The 19,896-nt window shown below is 36.5% G+C and overlaps 1 protein-coding gene across 1 annotated transcript in view; it reads right to left on the bottom strand.

The window, feature by feature from the left end:
* The window catches only part of ROBO1 (roundabout guidance receptor 1), a 1,116,478-nt gene that overhangs the window by 107,913 nt on the left and 988,669 nt on the right, over positions 1 to 19,896 (bottom strand). Inside the window, exons 6-8 of the mRNA XM_081798712.1 lie at positions 5,578 to 5,698; positions 5,088 to 5,226; positions 2,361 to 2,488 (exon numbers count right to left, since the gene is read on the bottom strand). Coding sequence (XP_081654838.1) covers positions 2,361 to 2,488; positions 5,088 to 5,226; positions 5,578 to 5,698 — 388 coding nt within the window. The remainder of the gene's footprint in view (positions 1 to 2,360; positions 2,489 to 5,087; positions 5,227 to 5,577; positions 5,699 to 19,896) is intronic.

Raw genomic sequence — 19,896 nt, 5'->3', positions numbered from 1 at the left:
ATACTGACTCTAGTAGTTTCTTTTAAAAATGAGCCACAAATAAAATACAAATTAATACACTACTGAATTTATTATAATGGTTTCCTGCTATCAAATGGATTCATTTCAAATTAGTTTCTCTTGTAGTAAGTAGTATTTTTCTGTATTCAATCTCAAATGAAGAAAAAAAATACAACTTCTCAAGTTTCCTTTTTTTTCCCCTTAGTTATCTTCTGTAGTTGGGAATCATGTTACTTTCTTTGGCATATTATGCATACTATCCTAGAATGTTAAAGATATTTTAACAGTGATATTAATATGCAAATTTTATTTTAATATTTGGATAAAAGAATACATTCTCACCAATATACAGATCTTTCATAAGTTTATAGAAAACCCAATACAGTTGAAATAAAAAATTCTAAATTCTTTTCTTTTTTTTAAGATTATATTTATTTATTTGACAGAGAGAGACACAGCGAGAGAGGGAACACAAGCAGGGGGAGTGGGAGAGGGAGAAGCAGGCTTCCTGCGGAGCAGGGAGCCCCATGAGGGGCTCGATCCCAGGACCCTGGGATCATGACCTGAGCCGAAGGCAGATGCTTAACGACTGAGCCACCCAGGTGCCCCTTAATTCTAAATTCTTAAGGTAGGTTCCAGATATGATCATTTGTACCCAATTTCCATTGAAATCTGGGCTTAGGGAGTAAGAATTCCATATGGAAAACTTAAGGCTGAATTAGCTTTGGATTCAGTTTAAAATTTCAGGAAGTTAAAAAAAAATTAAAAAATAAATAAAATTGCAGGAAGAAATTCTGTTTTGATTTCAATGTCCACTGTAGACACAGAGGAATGGCTATTATTAATAAAAGCATCAGACTCCCAAGGTAAGGACTTTAAAACATAAAGTGAAACATATCTCTTTGACTAATGTGATAGACAACCAGCCTCCCTGTCACACCTGCCTAAAGACAGACACAGCTTTTCATGCCTTGTCTTAGTTCTGGGCTCCTTTTACTCCCTCTGGAGGGCTTTTGAAGATTTGACATCTCTTAAATTTGTGCTTTCTCTAAACGTAAAGGGGTTTCCTTTTCTTACAGTTTTAGTCTTACATGGAGTTCAGGTCTAACTCAGATTAAAGAGAAGTAGTCTAGGCCTTAGAAATTCAATGTTTGTTCTTGATCTTTCTTTTCTTTTTTTTTTCTTTTGTTTTTATGAGGTTGAGCTAAAAACCCTAAAGTGGGACATAATGGCTTACAGAAAGAAAGAAAATATTCTTTCTTCTTTCTTCTTCTTCTTCTTCTTTTTTTTTAACTGTAAAAAGCCCACAAGGCTCTTTTATAGAAAGCCCACAGGAGAAGCACTCCTCAAAAGCCACCTTTTTCTTCACAATAGTCTTAGAGGAGACAGTGTTCAGAAAAGATGACAGAGCCAAGTGTTGCTAATGTCAGACCCAGAAACAAGCTAAGTGGTTTAGGGCCCAAATCCCTGTTTACTCTATATACTTGTCAAAATAGGGGAGTTTTTTCACAAGCAAAATGTTTTTTAAAGGTCATTTTGTCTCTCAGATTCCACAATACAGAATCTGTCCCTAAAAAGAAAAAAAAAAAAATGAGAGTTCTTGGATGAGACATAGTGAGAAATAATCGGTATGATATCATGAAGAAAAGGGATTATGAAAATGGAAAACATCTGGATTATGGATACAAAGGAGGTGAAAGAACCATTTCTGCACGTCAGTTTAAGACGTGAGTCTGACATTCAAAAACTTGTGGTCATCAAATGTGGCATCCATTTGGGCTCATGTAACATCAAATAATAAATCTGTATCAGAATTAGCCAAGTGCAGATGCAATTAATTCATTCAACAGATATTTACTGAATGTCTGTTATTTCACAGGCCTGTAGGGAATAAAAAAAAGATGGTGGGTGTTCCTCCTCTGTGGATGGATCGTACATTTTAGAGTGAATTAGGATTTTCTTATTTCGGTGTTCTGAGTTGTACGGACCCTGGAAAGTGCACAGTCTGAAGGACTGGTAGATTTGTTTCCATTTAAAGACAACGTTTTCATGGTAATAGCTGTCATTTAATTAAAAGATTAGAAGGGCTCTATGTCTGAAGGCCCAGAGATTAAAGCACACTCTCCTCCTCTACTTCACCAAGACAGAACTCGCCATAATTTTAACAACTTAATTCAATTTCCTGTAACAAACACTTATAGAGCTCCCATAGGCAAAATAATAATTTCTCTAAATTATGTTTGAATGAAATATTGATAGCACTACTTGAAGTCTATATTTAACATAAACTACTCGAATAAATCATATTTTCTTCTACTATCCTCATCGTCCTTCTATGATAAAGCAGCCACAAACCCTACCTTGGACAGTCAGAGTAGCTGATGCTTCAGCCTTTCCAACCATATTTTCTGCCACACAAGTGTATGACCCCATGTCACCAGCCATCACTTTCCGAATCTTCAGGGTATGATCATCTCTGATTTCATATCTACTGACATAACAAACAAATGCAGAGTTAAGTGACGTGCTACTTAAAAAAAATCCCATCATTAGCAATATGATGTCTCTAAGGCAACAAATCAACAACATGAAACATTCTCTTCAGAAAACTTAAAACAAAAGGTGAAACGTGGCGTCCCTTTTTGTAAGCATGCATAGAGCCTGTTTTCCCAATTTTGTTGGCTAAACAATTAAAATATTTTTCAAAAGGATATTTTTGGGCAACGTTGGCACTTCTTCATTCATTTCCTCAAGCTACTGTCCTCATACTAAAATTAAAAGATGGTGACAGTTAAATAAATTCTTATTATATGCTGGACTTTGTTTTACAGGTTTCATCTTTTAAAATTCTTACAACAACTACATGAAGTATTGGGGCGCCTGGGTGGTGCAGTTGGTAGACTGTCCGACTCTTGGTTTCGGCTCAGGTTGTGATCACAGGGTCATGAGATTGAGCCTCACATCAGGTTCTGCACTCAGTGCCAGAGTCTGCTTAAGTTTCTCTCTCCCTCTCCCTCTGCTCCTCCTGCTTGTGTGCTCTCTCTCTCTCAAATAAATAAACAAATCTTTTTTAAAAATCCAATTGTATGAAATATTGTATTCATCTCCATTTTAAAGATGAGAAATTGGAGGCCTAAGAAAGTAAGGTAACCTGGCTTTGGCTCTCAGCTGGTTTAGTGGCAGAGTTGATACCTGAACCCAGGCTCTCATTCTAGAGTTCACTTGCCTTGCCTCATCTTCTCTCCCCTTCAATGTTGGGTTTCTTTTGAAGTTTCACTTTAATCCTCTTTTTATTCTACATAATATCCCTGAGTTATATTAGCTACTGTAGGTTAAATATTGATCAGCTGCACAAACATTCCCAACCCCTATTTCACTGAAGCTCCAAATTCATAATCCCAACTGAATGATAGTTAGACAATACATCCTATAGGTATCTAATATTTCTTATGTTGAATACAATTTTCTTTTCTTTCCCCATTGTCTAAACCAACTTCTCCTAATATAATCTCCTGGTATCTTCCTCCACCAGCTCTCTATATCTAACAAATCATCCAATTCATCAGTTTAGTTTCAGAAATTTCTCTCTACTATGGATCCCTATCCCTATTTCCTGCCCCAGTCCACGCAATCCACATCTATTTTCTGGACAAAAACAACAATGGTGACCCTGCCATTAGCTTCACCCCACATTAATGTAATAGCCACAGTGCTAAAAAATTATTTTCTCTAAAAAGTAATCCTGTTGAGGGTGTCTGGCTGGCTCAGTTGGTAGAGCATGTGACTCTTGATCTCGGTATTGTAAGTCTAAGGCCCACATTGGCTGTAAAGATTACTTAAAAATAAAATCTTTTTTTAAAGACTTATTTATTTATTTTTTAGAGAGAGAGAGAGAGCGAGTGTACTGGGGGGAAGGGCAGAAGGAGAGGGAGAGTCTCAAGCAGACTCCGCACAGAGTGCGGAGCCTGACAGGGGGCTCGATCTCACAACCCTGAGATCATGACCTGAGCTGAAACCAAGAGTCAGATGCTCAACTGACTATGTCACCCAGGCACCCCTAAAAATAAAATCTTTAAAAAATAAGTAATCCTGTTCATACTAATCCCTTTTGACTCATCGGTGTGCATGCAATAGGATCCAAAATTCTTCAGTCTATTATACAAAGCCCCTGATCATTTGGCCCCAGTATCTCCAACCTGATATAGCTTCTTGCCACATGCCCTACGAGCTACCCATGCTAAACTTCCCACCGCTCAAAGTGTGTGATATTCTTTCTCAGATTTGTGTCTATGTTGTAATGTCTCTTTTCCTGGAATACTCTTCTCTTCTTTCTTGCTTTTCAAATTTATACATATTTTTCAAGGCATTGCTTACATGTCACCTTCCTGTGAAAACTCTCCTGATTTCCTCCTCCCCCAGGCTTCCATCTATGTGAAAAAGGGTTTGCCATGTTATTCTATATCTATCCACACAAATCTTTTGGGAGCTCCTTGAGAGCAGAACTATGAAGCCACTGGAACCCCAAAACCTAGCAAGGGCTCAACACACATTTGCCGACTGAATGGACAGACAGCTTAAAGACAACTCCTGAGAGCATCATTTCACGGTCTCGTTCCCTGAGGATGCAAGTATACTTCCACTCTTAACCAGTTTCAAGGACTTGACGGATGTCAAGAAACTCTGACTTCTCCTACGCTTCCCTGGTGATTTTGTAGCTAAGGAAATAGAAACCTGCTTTTTAATTGGCTCATACCTCTATCTTTACTGCTATACCTCCCTTCCTTTTCCCACCTACTCCCGTACAAGAAATGGCTCATAATTGTGTTCTGGTTGGACAGAAGAGAAACCTACGGAAGGAAAATCACATTCTACAAGAGCTCCCTGGGCAAGCCAGGGTCATGAATCTAAAGTTCTTATGTGAAACCCTCAGAGAAAGCACGATAACCTCCTCCTGATTCTGATTATCTCTAATATTGCGTCTGGCCCCTGATCAAAAAGTCTAGAGTAGACTAGTCTCATGGCACGTGTATAAGCAATGGTCCAATGAGAACAGTGGATGAATCAGATCACCAAATTCCGATCTGTACCTGGATTTGGGCAGTTCCCCATCGTCTTTTCTCCATCGTACCGTAGGCACAGGGTCGCCTCGGGCCTCACATTTGAATTCTGCACTGTCGTCCACAGTCACAGCCAAGTTGCTAGGTCTCTTCACAAACGATGGTCTCTCTAAAATTAGAAAAAGCCATCTCAAGAACAGATAAAAGTGAACAGACTAAAAACCATTTTAGATGTTCATAAAGACATTTATAATTTAAAATGTTATTTAGAGAATTATTTCACAAAGTTCCCTTCTTCTAGAAGCCCCTCTCTAGGTTTCGAGTTTTCTCCTAGTTTTCTTCCCATATCCTGGCTACTTTAGCTCAGGCTACTTGACTAATTTCTTGTCTCCTCTCCCACACCGGTAAAAATATTCGTTCACCTTCTAAAAAGATGACTTCTTTCTCCCTGCTATAAAGAAACTGAAAAATGATAAGAGATCTACTTTACAGTGAGTGGATTAGATGAAATTTCACTTACCCAAAACAGTTAGCTCCGCTACTTCACTCTCACGTTCCCCAACCATGTTGGTACCAACACAAACATATTTGCCAGCATCACTTTTGCGGGTGTAAGTAATCATGAGCTTTCCGCCTCGTATCTTAAAAAAAAGTTTTACAGGAATACTATTAAAATTATTCTAGCCATGTTGACATGACAGAAATCTTCATAAGTGAAGTCTACTTTCCAAACAAAGAACAAAGCATAATTATATCAAAAAGCTGATGTGCAGTATTTGCCACATTTATAGGTAGTAAATTTAGACAGAATTTATGCCAAATATACCAAATATAAAAGAAGCCAAACACTTTTACTTACCTACATCTTCTTATACAGGTATTGCATTCTGTACAACTAGAAATCTGTATTTCTAAACTGGCCAAGTTCTTTCATATTATTTAGTTAAATGAAAACCAAACAAGTGCATGAATAATTCAGTTAGCAAGCAGGAAAAAAAAAGGAAATTCTTAATACCATATGAGCATAATTAATATATAAATTCAGATTAGCTCTAAGTGATTTCAAGGAAGCATATTCTGGTACTAGAAGATGTGGAAATAAAAATGTCTCTAGTTACTTAATTTGTCAGAGTTGCTTTAAAGGAATATATCGTTAAAGACCCCAAACCGTGCACAAACTGATGTGATCTAAAAAAACATAGGTGTTGCTGCTGCCCAAGTAGTTTCTCGGGGATTTGGGAGGCAGAGACTGAACAGATCCCAATAAATCATCTCAAAAGTCATTTGGACACACTCTTGAACATTTAATTATTTGAAGAAGAATTAATTACAAATGTAAGCTGACTTCCAGTACAATAAATAGGCTGAAGTTAACCATGAATTAAGATCAGGATGCGGAAATTGAACTATCTTTACTTAATTTAATAGGCTTTTGGTGGAGAGTTGTGTTCAATTACCCAGGAATATCTATAATGCTCTGAACCTTGGAAAGGTTTTGTCAGGGTTAACTTCTAGAATGTTTTTTCATGTAGGTTTTGAACTCAACCTCACAGTTATTCTGTATAGTGTACTGATGAGAGAGAGAGAGAGAAAGAGAGAGAGAGTGAGGGAGGAAGAAAGGGAGGAAAGAAAGGGGAAGGAAGGAGGGAAGGAAGGAAGGAAGGAGAAAAAGCAAAGCAAAGGCAGGAAAGAACCATTCAAATGGAATTGTTTTTCCATCATAAACTTGGAGTTTACTGAAACCACTACTTTATGAAGGTGGGTCATACTGTCTTGGAGTGCCGAAATTGCTTAGTTTCAATCCAGACACCCAAACTAGACACTGAGTCCAAGTCTTTACGTGTTAGGACAAACCAAATATTAACATTGCAGTTTTAATTTCTGTGGCTTTTACAACTTAATATTTTTTCAGTCATTTTATCAAAACAATAATCATGATCCTCTAGGTACCATTACAAAAACCACACAGGGATTTTGTATTGCTCATGACTCTACCCCTCATACCTAGAATAACGCCTCCACATAGTAGTCACTCAAATGACTTTTGTTGAATACAAACTGCTTTTATACACAAAATCTAGTCTGTTATCCAATGAAGCATTTCTATAAAGGTTTATAGCAGTTACATATATGTATGATATATATATATATATATATATCTCATCTCTGGTAACTGCTATCATACTACATATATATATAATTTTATATATGTATTTGTATATATGTAATTTTATACATATATATAATTTTCATATATACTTACCTAAATTTCACACAGAATAACACAAAAAAATAAATGTCACACAAAAACAAATAAATCTTCCAAAAGTTAATGACTGTCAATACTTTGTGTGCAGTCTTCTTTTGTCTCTCTCTCTTTCTCTCTCTCTCTCTCTCATGCACACACACACAATATATATATAGACATGATATAGATCCACCTCCACCTCTACATCTATTCACACACACTTTTACTAATGTAGAATAATGTGGTATGTGCTCTTCTGTATGCATTTTCAACTCAATAATATGTTGAGAATATTTTTACATATTAAAAATTGAAGACTGGGGTGCCTGGGTGGCTCAGTCATTAAGCGTCTGCCTTCAGCTCAGGTCATGATCCCAGGGTCCTGGGATCGAGCCCCACATCGGGCTCCCTGCCTCGGCGGGTAGCCTGCTTCTCCCTCTCCCACTCCCCCTGCTTGTGTTCCCTCTCTCGCTATGTCTCTCTTTGTCAAATAAATAAATAAAATATTTTTTAAAAATTAATAAATGTTGAAGACCTTGTAGACAGATCCTCCCCAACCATTTCAATGACTAAATAGTATTCCATTATACATAGTATTCACTGTATAGATTTATCAGATTTTACCAAGCTATTGCTCTATTGATAGACATTGAAGATATTTCATTTTTCCCTCTTCCAAATCAGCATCTTTTCTCACATGTGCAATTATCCCATTAGAAAGTCTCAAAGTGGGAGTCTTATTTCAAGTCCATCCAACCTTCAGGCTATTGGTTCACAGTGCTATTTTATGTTTCGTTAAGTGGCTCTTATGTGAATATATCATTTACATTTTGGTCTTTATCATAACACTGCTGTGAAGCTGTTAGGGAAAGTGTTCTAGTAACTTCATTTTTCACTTAAGGAACCAGCAGCTCAGCAAAGCATAATCTCCTCTCCCGTAAAGCTCCACTATGCCCATCATCACAGTATGTTTTAATTCTGCGTTTCAATGCCAGATTTCCTCCCTGACTGTGAACTCTGAGGCAGGGAAGCATATCTCATTTGTCTTTTAGTCCTAAGACCTGTCACAATATCTAGCAAAGAGTAAAAAAAAAATGTGGAAGGAAAGTGACTTGCCCAATGTCACTTAGCAAGTTGGAACAGATTTTAGCCAAGATATATGTCTTCGGCTGTGTGAGATGTGCAAATGACAGGAAACAGCCCACAGCACTGTTATAATTGTGATTTAATGAAGTTGAGCTTCATAAGCTTGACTTCTTGAGGTTCAGAAAATTTGAGAATCATATCAAGATCCATACTATTAAGATCCGCTGTCACCTTTTGTCATATACTTACTTTGAAACACTTCCCATAAACATTCCTAAAATCTTGAGGAAACAAAATCATTCTGGCAAAAATGAAGGTGACAAACTCTATTCCTGATAGGAAAGTTAAATGATCTGAGATGTGGTCCTGGATGATGTTCCGTTATTGGTTCTTTAATTTTGGATAGAACATTGACTCCTCCTATGCCTCACAATCTAACTTTAAATGTTTTTGCATGTTTAGGTGGTCACTTCATTTCTGAAGGGACTGTACATTAATAAGTAAAAGTTATAGCAAAGTAAGAGGAAGTCAACAAATACTCTAAGTATTCTTTTTGCTTTAAAAGTCAATGAGTCATATCCACAATAAAATGTAAGGCTTTATGAATAATTTTAAAATACATTCAAATGTGGAGAAAAAGGAGAGTCAAAGAATGATAAAGTATAAATAATTTTCAACAGTACAGACATTTTTACAGCTTCAGTATAACATAGTACTAATTTACTTTTACAAATCTTAAATACTTGGGAATGCAGAGTTTTAAATCAACTTGCTGATGCACATGTGGGCCACCAATTAACATTATATATTGCAGCCCAACAGTGTTATATTTTGAAAGGATCTCTATACATTGAGAAGAAGGGAAATTTCGTTAACATGAGTTATGAGGGGGCTGCCAGGGGATTCTCAGACAGAGGGAAATTCCAATGTTGTGCTGAATGGGAGGGAGAAATAACTAAGGTGAACTACAAATTCAAAGAAAGCCATCAAGTACTGAAGAATGTGTTGTTCACACCCTATTCCTATAGGTCTAGCTATACCCTTGACCTTGAGCAACATGGGTACGAACTGGGCAGGTTCACTTACATGCAGATTTTTTTCAATAAATATAGTACAGTAATGTATTTTCCCTATGGTTTTCTTAATAACATTTTCTTTTCTCTAGCTTACTTTATCATAAAGATACGGTATAGAATACATGTAATATACAAAATATTATGTTTATGTTATGGATAAGGCATCCAGTCAACAGCAGGCTATTAGTTAAGTTTGGGGAGAATCAAAAGTTATACACAGATTTTCGACTGTGCAAGGGGTGGACACCCGTAACCTCTATGATGCTCAAGAGTCAACTGTATTCATTCTTGGCTCAATCTTGAAAAAACTTTTCTAAATCCATCTGCCAGGAGACTTATGCTTTGGTGACACATAGCTATGTTTCGCTACCAAATATAAATAGAGAAGCCCTTCCTCTTTTATAAGATTTTAATTTACAGACTGCTTTACAGATTTTAATTTACAGACCATGTTTACTCTTCAAATTAAAAATAACCCACCAGACATTTTACAAAATATTTTCTCTGTCCTTTGTAAGTAAATACTAGTTGTATGGACTACTATGACATTTATTTCTATGAGAAGTGTTTTTAAATGAATCCAGTATCTCAAGAAGCTTTTTTCATTAGAATCATAATATGACTAAAAGCATACATTTATCACACCTGTTCATTTATATATAATTTCTGTATCAATGAAAAAAACCTGAAATAACGAATTGAGGCCTAAAAATAAAAATATTAACCTTATAAGGCATTTTTTGAAAAACGTTTTTTTTTTCTTGAATAACAGCAGAGATATTAATCATCAATGGCTACATGAAGTCAGCTAAATTGTACCTTCCTCCCCCCTCAAGGTGGTCTTTACCAACATTATCGGGTTGGAACAAAACTCAAAATGAAAATATATACAAAAACTTTAAAAAGAGAGAGAGAGAAGGTTTCTAAATCTCAGATAATCTTTCAAATTGATCAGAAGTAGATACATTCACATAGGAAAGCAAAGTGAGCATGGGCCCTGGAATCACCGCCTCTTAGTATATACATGTGATGACAGACAAGGCGTTCACTCCTCTGTACCTCTGTTTTTCATCTCTAAAATGGGGATTCTCTTAACATACAACTCCAAAGATATTGAGAGTTATATGAGATAAATCATATAAAGTACTTAGAAAAATGCCTGCACATTATCATAATTATATATTATGCTTATGGATTTAAAGATTAAAGAGACATTTGCCTAATCAAAGCCAATCTTCCTTTGTAAAGCTACATCCAGAAGCTTTTTATTAAAATTAATTAGTAACACATCTTCCACTGCTTTTATCAGAAAAAATGTTTATTTGCATCAACATAGCAAAGCCTTAGAAACAAGTAATTCTCAGGCCAAATATATTCTTATTTCCTCCAAAACAGTGATTCTTTATGAGGGCAATCACCTGCCCTCTCCCAGGAAATATGTGGCAATGCCTTAAGATATTTGTGGCTGTCACCATTGAGAGGGGGGGCAGGGGTGTTACTAACCCCTGGGGGGTAGAGGCCAGGGAGGCTTTGAAACAGCCTACAATGCACAGAGGAGGCCTCCACAAATAAGGAATTATCACACCCAAAACGTCAATAGTGCTGAAGTTGAGAAATTTTGTTCTAAAGGCCTGGCTCGGGCCTAAGGATAAAAGCTGGATTAAAAGGACAACAGGAAGGAGGAGTTAAAATTAGACAAAATAATGTGTTTGGGGTGCCTGGGTGTTTCAGTCGTTAAGTGTCTGCCTTCGGCTCAGGTCATGATCCCAGGGTCCTGGGATCGAGCCCCGCATCGGGCTCCCTGCTCCACGGGAAGCCTGCTTCTCCCTCTCCCACTCCCCCTGCTTGTGTTCCCTCTCTCGCTGTGTCTCTCTCTGTCAAATAAATAAAATCTTTAAAAAAAAAAAATAATGTGTTTATTCTATTTGGGAAATCAGTGCTGCAACTTCTGAGATTAGTATAAATCCCCCCCCACACACACATACACACATACACCTTCTACCCTGTTAGTAAGACAATTTCACTATAAAATACTACATTCCATTCTGTATTCGCTGGCAATAATGGTTAGGGGTCTCCAAGCAGACGTGACAACTTAAATGGAAAACTAAACAAGCCTCACCAAACCTGGAAGAAACTTACCTCCTTAAGCACTTCAGAGACTGAAATTGATAAAGGTGAAGGAAGAAACAACAAAGTGCAGCAAATAGAGAAATAAAAAAAAAATGGATGAAAATGGTAGTCTTCAATAAATTCAAGTTGATTCTGGCAATATGTCAATGGCTGAATGGAAACAGAGCTAAGCAAAAGCCATCATTTTATTCTCTATGGTCACAACTGTAGACTACATGGGGGCCTGTTTTGTTTTTTTTTTTTTTTTAATAAACAAAAGAACAGGGAAAACACAGTACTACAGCCCTGATCAAATATAACACACCGGCTCTCAAGCAGGACCTATTATTAATCATCATCATTTTATGTTGAGTTATATAACAATATTGGTTGTAAAGGGTGACTTTATACATTCTAAATCTTAGTGGCCCTTTGTAAACCAAAAATTGACATTTCCTCTCTACAGAGAAAGGAAAAATGTGTCTAACACATACAAAACACTATAAATGTGAAAATAGCCGTATTTAAAACAAGCTAAGAAATATGTCTTGGCAGGTCCCTTCCTGCAACTGGATCTGACAGCCAAATTGTAAACCTATCAAAAACGAGTTTGTATAATGAACAGACACAATGTTAAACACTGCAGCAACACTCCTTCAATTAACATAATCCGGGTGGTGGAGAAGCAGACCGCCTTAAGCTTTCAGACAATATGCTGGCATCTAGCCTATGTCAAAAATCTAAGGCAGGGGGGAGGGGAGTGGGAGGATGGGTTGGCCTGGTGGTGGGTATTGAGGAGGGCACGTTCTGCATGGAGCACTGGGTGTTATGCACAAACAATGAATCATGGAACACTTCATCTAGAACTAATGATGTAATGTATGGGGATTAACATAAGAATAATAAAAAAAAAAGAATGCATACAAAAATTATAACAACAACAAAAAAAAATCTAAGGCAGAGGTCCTACTTCCTCATTACCATATACCTTACCAGACCACGGTGGTAACCACATTAGAAACCCACATTTCCATAAGCTCTAGACAGTGCTTAAAGGGCGGCCTCAGCTATCTACATACGTAATAAAAACAAAACAAAACAAAGGTTCTCCCAGGGGACTTGTTCTTTTTTGGGAAGGAGACAGAAGAGGAAAAAAAGAAGAAAGTCGTAAAGAATTTTAAAGTTTTAAATATCAGCCTCTGAATTTTTTTTAAAAAAGTGTTTCAGAGACATTAAGGTATAGAACACATCAATGTATTTGATATACAGGATTCTTATAAACTAGCATTTTTCCCTTTAAAAATTAATATATGGTCATTTTCCTGTCTTCTCTCCTAGTACTTAAAGATTTCTCTGAAGCTGTTGAAAATCCCTTTCTAGACTGTTTTCCTCTTTACTAGACTGTCTACTAAATACCAAGATTATATAGAAAAATCAGGCATAAAATGTAGCTTTTTAACCAAAAAGAGAATCATTTTATATTTCCAGTAAGCATGAAAAAATCAGAATTAGAACTTCAATCTTATTTATTATTTATTCTTATTTCCAGAATACAAGAAGAAAAACTGATTACCTTTGTACACATAGAAGCATGTTTTCTTTAAAAAAGTAAATTAAGTTTTTGTCTGATTATTCAATGAAGTATATAGCCTACCCTGCAATCAGTACTTAAAATCAGAAATAAAGATGAACTTAAAATGAACTCCTTGGTATGTCTTTATTTTCTACCCTAAAGCAAGTCAGATGATTTGCAGTATCTATTACACAGGAATTTTTTTTCAGGCGTCACCCTCACGTTAGCCATACACCTCTAGGTTAACATACTAACCCAACTGGGGCTAATTAACTAGTTTGGCTACACAAAATCTTTTCTGCTTTTAATTACATTAACTTAATGTGACTTGAATTCAGCAGACCAAAAATGAAACCACTAATTATATTAAGGGCTTCAAAGATGATTTCAAATTGCTAACCACCAAACTGTCATATAATTTATCTCATTTCCTTTAATAGATTTTGCATTTAAAATCTGTGTTCCTTACTATAAATACTATTTTTAAACTACATCATAACAGATTAAAAGAATAATGACTTAGAATGCTAAAGGAGAAATATGTTTAAATAATACCTATCAGACACACATAGGTGTCATCAAACCAGTGAGAAATTATGCAGTACTGAATTTTTACAATTTTCAAAAAGATTTAAAGGCTCAGAAATATTCATTTACAGTAGTGAAGGTTTGATAAGCAGGGTTAACATGAAGAGTGAAATTTTTAAAGCACCTGAATTTAGAAATTATTTTTTTCTGAAAAACTTGATTCTTTACCACTGTTCTCACACTATTTTTGCAAAGTAAATAAGAGGAGAGGCTTTGAATTACAGTCTAGGTTAGTATATATCATCCTTAAACAATTTCCTACTAACTCTCTTTGGGTAGAATATCTGTTCCCAGCAATGTTGTCAATTCTGCCTGGATCTTTGACCTACAGCACGGATATCAAGCTGTTGTGAACTTGAGAAGTACTTTGCGTGGGCTTAAGACTTCTCAATGACAATGAGATGCAGGTACCCCAGATGGCCAGCCATGGCCCCCAGACATTCTCCTTGGTGAAAGAAACTGCAGGGCAGTTTTGGATGGTCCCTACGGACTCCTTTCAACAGAGACATGTAGAAAAGAGTCAGGACAACAGCTTTTAGTTTTTTTCAAATTTAGCATTAATTCAACAACAACGACAACAAAAATAAACCAAAAAGATATCTTGCTTGAGCAGGGAGCAGAGAGAGAGGAATTAAAATAATACCCACTACTTTCGCATCTGGCTGCAAAAGTGGTATCACTTTTTTTGTTGCTTTAATGCAAACAATTCAGATTAAAGCGTCCACGTTTTCTACAACATACACTACAACAGCATCTTTCAAAAACAACCATGCTTTACTGCATTTGAAATTAAGCAAAAAGACTGGTGGTAGTGGAATTAAGTGTACAAATGATAGACAAAGGATTGGATAAAATACATGTCTCGTAGCAATCTAAAAAAAATTACAACGAAGCAAAGGATAATTCCTATAATTCAGATCCTACACAATATGAAAGAAATTATTGTATTTCTTATTTGGCAATATTTCTTACACCTTTAGTTCAAAAAGAATAGTTAATAAAAAAGTCATGTCTAGAATTAAATCATTTCATGTTTTTACTAATTCTGCTTTAATATCATATACAGGTACTTTATATTTCTGAATATACATATTAATGATTGTGTTCTTGTTTCACTCTTTGGAACCTAAATTTTAATGTAGTTAGCAATCAGATACAAATTTAAATTTTTGATAAATTCCCACTATCAAAAATCACCGACCTAAAACAATTCGTATCTATTGCTCTAGTCACCGTAAGCACTTTCCTTAGTAGATAAACAAATTTCAAGAAAATTTTTATTTATTCTGCTTATTTGTACTACTCTTGTCACACAAAAATAATGCTTTTTAAAATATCAGGTATCCATGACAACACGATTTCATATTTAAGTCTCAAGCATATGTTTTATTTTAAGTAAACATATAAACAATACACCAGGATCGGCCAAATCACAGTTCTTCCTGGCTAACAAAGTTTATTTACTCTTTCTACTTTTCATAAAGGCTATTATCTCTCAATTCACTTTCCGAAAAATGTTCACCTCTCCCTATTCCTTTATCATTTCCGTTCACAGAGACCTTAGAGAGAGAGAGAGGGAGGGAGGGAGAAGGAAGAAAAAAATGCATTGTTTTAAGTATTTCCCACTCAAGTCTCTTGATTAGATGTGACCTGGTTTCACGCTGCTCATCCAAAGGTTGTTAGGTAAAGCTGCCTTGTACTCATCCCCAGTTCCACACGGACTCGTGACACAATGAGGGCAGTGGGACCCCAGAGATGGGTTCAACTGAGAAAAACAGATTAGAGAGGAGTATTCACAATAATTTTTTACTGTAGATTATTTAGAAAATTAATTCAGATTTTAATAGCACTGTAAAAAGCTTTCCCCTGGATATCACTCATCCACTGACTCATCATCCATTCTTACGCAAAGCCCATTTCCTGTTCTGCAGTCTACTTAAAGTGTAAATAATGTCCACGGGATTTGCACAAAACGTATTATATAACATAAAGGTGCCTGGGTAAGTACATATTCATTATAAAAAATTATGGAAATGATAAATCGAAAGCAAGCGAATGACCATTTTGCATTTTTCTTGCGGACATTAAAAAGGGTGGTGTTACAAGGAGAAAAACATAACTTGTAGGTCTTTCAACTGTTCTCTTAGCAGTAGAACAGAGAGGAAAAATAGGCGATTAGGATCTCTCCACTGGTGTCCCATATTTGCTTAGGCTGCATGCATAGAAGAGAACATGATCCAATTTCATTTGTTTGCCAGTACACTTTACAATACCATTTAAAAACCAACACGGTTTCAGCCAGGAGTCTAAACACACTCGGTCATCAGAGGGAAGCAACAAGAGACTCATGCAGAAAAAGCAATTATCCCAGTGGGGGCACGTGGCTCTCCACTGCCTGGGGAGCTGGCCCGCTGAGAACACAGGCCTGGGAGAATTGCTGCCTAGGACTATGGCGGCTGCACTTCTCTGGTATTTCCACTTCCCCGACTAAACTTTTCATTTCTCCCTCATAGCAGTTTATAAACTGGGAGTTGGCCGTTGGCTGCTGCGGAGTCACACCTCTGATAATTTGATCAGGAAGCGCTGTATTGCTAATTGCCAGCAAGGGGGAACCACCCTACAGAGAGAGACACAGTTAAGTCAGAGGGAGAGGAGAATTTTCTTTGTGAAGGTATAAATTATTACCTTTCTGTCTACTGAGTCTCTATCACCAGAGGACCTTCCCGTGAATCCTCATTTTAACAAGGAATAGTAGAAAAGAAACACAGTCTCCTTAAAACCCGCCTCTTTCCCTGGAGTGTGGCTCAAAGGCAATATGAAGACTTGGGTTTGGCATTTTCTCTTAGACACCCATTTTCTTGAGCCAGTCATAGTTATGTAGCCTAAAGCAATCAACCGAGAAAGCCCCCTTTAATTTACTGTATTTCAAACCAGGGGCAGGCAACTGCTTGGTGCTGGTGAAATGGAGAGCAGATAAACAGGGAAGGCTTTTAGCTGATTCCCCAGGTTTCTGGTTCCCCAATCATTAAGATCAGAGCCCAAAAGTAAATCCTCATAAAGAGGAGGTAATATAAAGAGTGGTTTTGGAAGAAAATAGCCTTTGCTAGCTATCTCCTAAAAGTAAGAAAGTTGATTGATTTTTACCTCTATGAAAATTATAGGTGTTACGTGGTAGAGTTCTGCGGGCATATGAAAAATTAATTTAACTCATAGCTATTAAAGTTAATGTATTAGTTCCTTCACAGGTCTCATGAAACAATGTCCTGCTGTTTTAAAGGTAAAAACAAAGTCTTACGGGCAATTTTCACTTTTCTACAAAACCAGGTTTGCTTTTTATCACCTCGTCCAACCATCTGGCTATAATTCTGAATTTACATACAGTCACTGTTAGGACAGCCTGAAATAAAAATCTATGGAGGAATTATGACTATACTCTAGAAATAAAGATGACAGATGCTCATAGTATTTGAGGGAAGAAAAGCTCATTTTCAAACACTTGGCTCTTTCAAGTTACAAGTGCCCCAGCTGAAAATACTTTTCAAACAGTAAATCCCTTTTTCTCTCCATCAGTTCTTATGCTTAGGTCTTCTCTATAGTTTTGGTCCAGTGTGAGAATTTCCCTCACACCTAAATGCCTTGCTAAGATAATGCCTTTTCCAGAGACTGTGTATAATTTGTTACTCTTGAAATTTAAATGCATTTATATTCTGAATAAGATACATAACCATGGCAGAAAAAGTCAAATCAAGGTTGAGCATGCAAGGGATTCTTGGATTCAGAAATTCACAATGACTTTATGGAAATTAAGTAAGGAAAATTACTTTATAGAAACATTTATAATTTGAAAAAAGTAAAAAGCAATAAAATCCTTTAATCCTATTTATTGGGATTCTCTGCAAATATGAACATCCCTAAAGTAGCTACACATTGAAGTAAACACCCACTCCCATTCTGTGGTATTTTAATCCCAGAGTCAAAGGGGAGCAAGAGGAGACTTAATCAAGCTTAATTGATTATTCAGAAGTCAGGGCTCATCAGACCTGGGTCAGAGACTCAATATCCATATGGCCAGTTGCTTCACTCTCTTTTATTGACCACAAGACTATGTCAGAACCTAGCTCCGTTATTTGGCAAATGTGTGCCTCCTCCCATAAGGGACATATGATAAGATAAAAATAATAACCCTCTTCTCCCCCAACACTGCTCATGTTAAAACAAATGAAAATACATCTAAGTACTACCTAAGAAAGCAAGTTGAGTAATTTGCACATGTGAGAAAGACATTAAATTCATGAGAAAAAAAGGTGGGAGCTAGGGCTTAAAGGAAATCTTCTCATTGGTTTACATTAAGCTTCAGAGTTACCCATACACATTTCTCACTATTTCCTGAGCACTAATGATTAAGGCATGGACAAATAAGAAATAAAAACAAATGTATCATGACCCCTTCTATTTCTATAGTTATCTGTGAAAAAGGAAAGATATTTGTTTCGGATAATCTTTCTCGGTTATAAATAGTTCAGTTCTCTGTTCAAGACAAAAGCGTCCTGAACAGAAAATGTAGTGCAAAAAGTATCAATGGTGTTAGCGACCTCAGTGTTCTGAACTGCTCCTAACCCTAAGTCTGTAAGTATTTGAATTTTGAGTTGAAATTCAGAATTTTGTAAATTATAGATTGCATCCACACAAACGTAATGAGTAGCTATTTTATTAACTAAATATTAATATTCTATTATTCTATTCTATTATCCTAATAGAAGGAGGTTCCAGAATTAAGTGGTGGGAAAGGTTCTGGTGGAAGTGATGTTAGCCAGTAGAAAGATTAAGGAAAAAGATAAAGTCAATTAAAAAACAACAACAAACTTGATCCCATGTTTCTTGCCTCTCTTCCACATGAAATATAAATTCTATAATGGTAAAGAACTTGTATCTCTAGTATGTAGCACAACACCTACAGAAAAGATAATATCAGATTTTTCAAGATCTAAAAAAGCAGATACATAGAATTCCTTGATTTCATTCATCACTTCAGAAAAAGGCTTGATATTTTAGAATTTGTTAGAAGTACACTATTTTATATTGCCTTGCAGAGGACAAATTCAAATTCTTTTTTTTTTCTTAAAGATTTTATTTATTTATTTGAGAGAGACAGTGAGAGAGGGAACACAAGCAGGGGGAGTGGGAGAGGGAGAAGCAGGCTTCCCGCCAAGCAGGGAGCCCGGTTTGTGGGGCTCGATTCCAGGACCCTGGGATCATGACCTGAGCCGAAGGCAGACACTTAACTACTGAGCTACCCAGGTGCCCCCAAATTCAAATTCTAATGACTTAATGTCAAGGTAATAAATAAATTTAAATTCTCTGATGATTCAAAAGAAGTTTTAAAGGTTTTACCAACTGCAAAAATGTAGCGGTACCTGGATGGCTCAGTTGGTTAAGTGCTTGACCCTCGATTTTGGCTCAGATTCTGATCACAGGGTTGCGAGATCAAGCCCAGCTTTGGACTCCATTCTGGGCATGGAGCCTGCTTAAGATTCTCTCCCCCGCTCCCTATGCCCCCCTCCAAAAAAAATCACCTGCAAAAGCCTAACCCCTGAAAAAAATTAAGTCCTAAGTATAAAATGCCTTTGATGGTTTTCTCCAAAAGCACATGAAAACTATATCAGTGAGTCTGTGGTACATTTCATAAATGTATGAATGTATACAGCAATCTGTATTATTATTGTTGTAGGTGATGCAAATCGTGATGTATCAACATGTACTACCTACACGACACTATCGCATTCAGCATCTTTGATTTTTACAACAGTCTCACAAAGGGAAATATATTTTCCTATTTGGGGATGAGAAAAGTAAAGCTCAGAGAATATCAGAAACTTGCTCTACATCATGTAATAAGTGGATCAGAGCTCATTCTCCACAGATTCAAAATAAAGCTTACATAGAGTGCTTCCTTTGGAACAAAAAGCAGGAACTCATATTTTCTTTGCATCCCATACCACAAGCTGTGGATTAGCAATATCTTGCAAATGTATAGATCCCAAGACTCAATGGTGTGGCAAAGAAATAGGTGTTAGCCTGATGGCCCTCCTTCCATCTGACTCTATTCAACCTGACTGATCTGGATATCCAACCTAATTGCCCTTAATCCATCTGGCT

Source organism: Leptonychotes weddellii, chromosome 1 (assembly GCF_054177405.1).
Source record: "Leptonychotes weddellii isolate Sample4059 chromosome 1, ASM5417740v2, whole genome shotgun sequence".
NCBI lineage: Eukaryota > Metazoa > Chordata > Mammalia > Carnivora > Phocidae > Leptonychotes > Leptonychotes weddellii.
The sequence above is the reverse complement of the archived record's forward strand: the minus strand, read 5'-3'. Positions and strand labels throughout refer to the sequence as shown.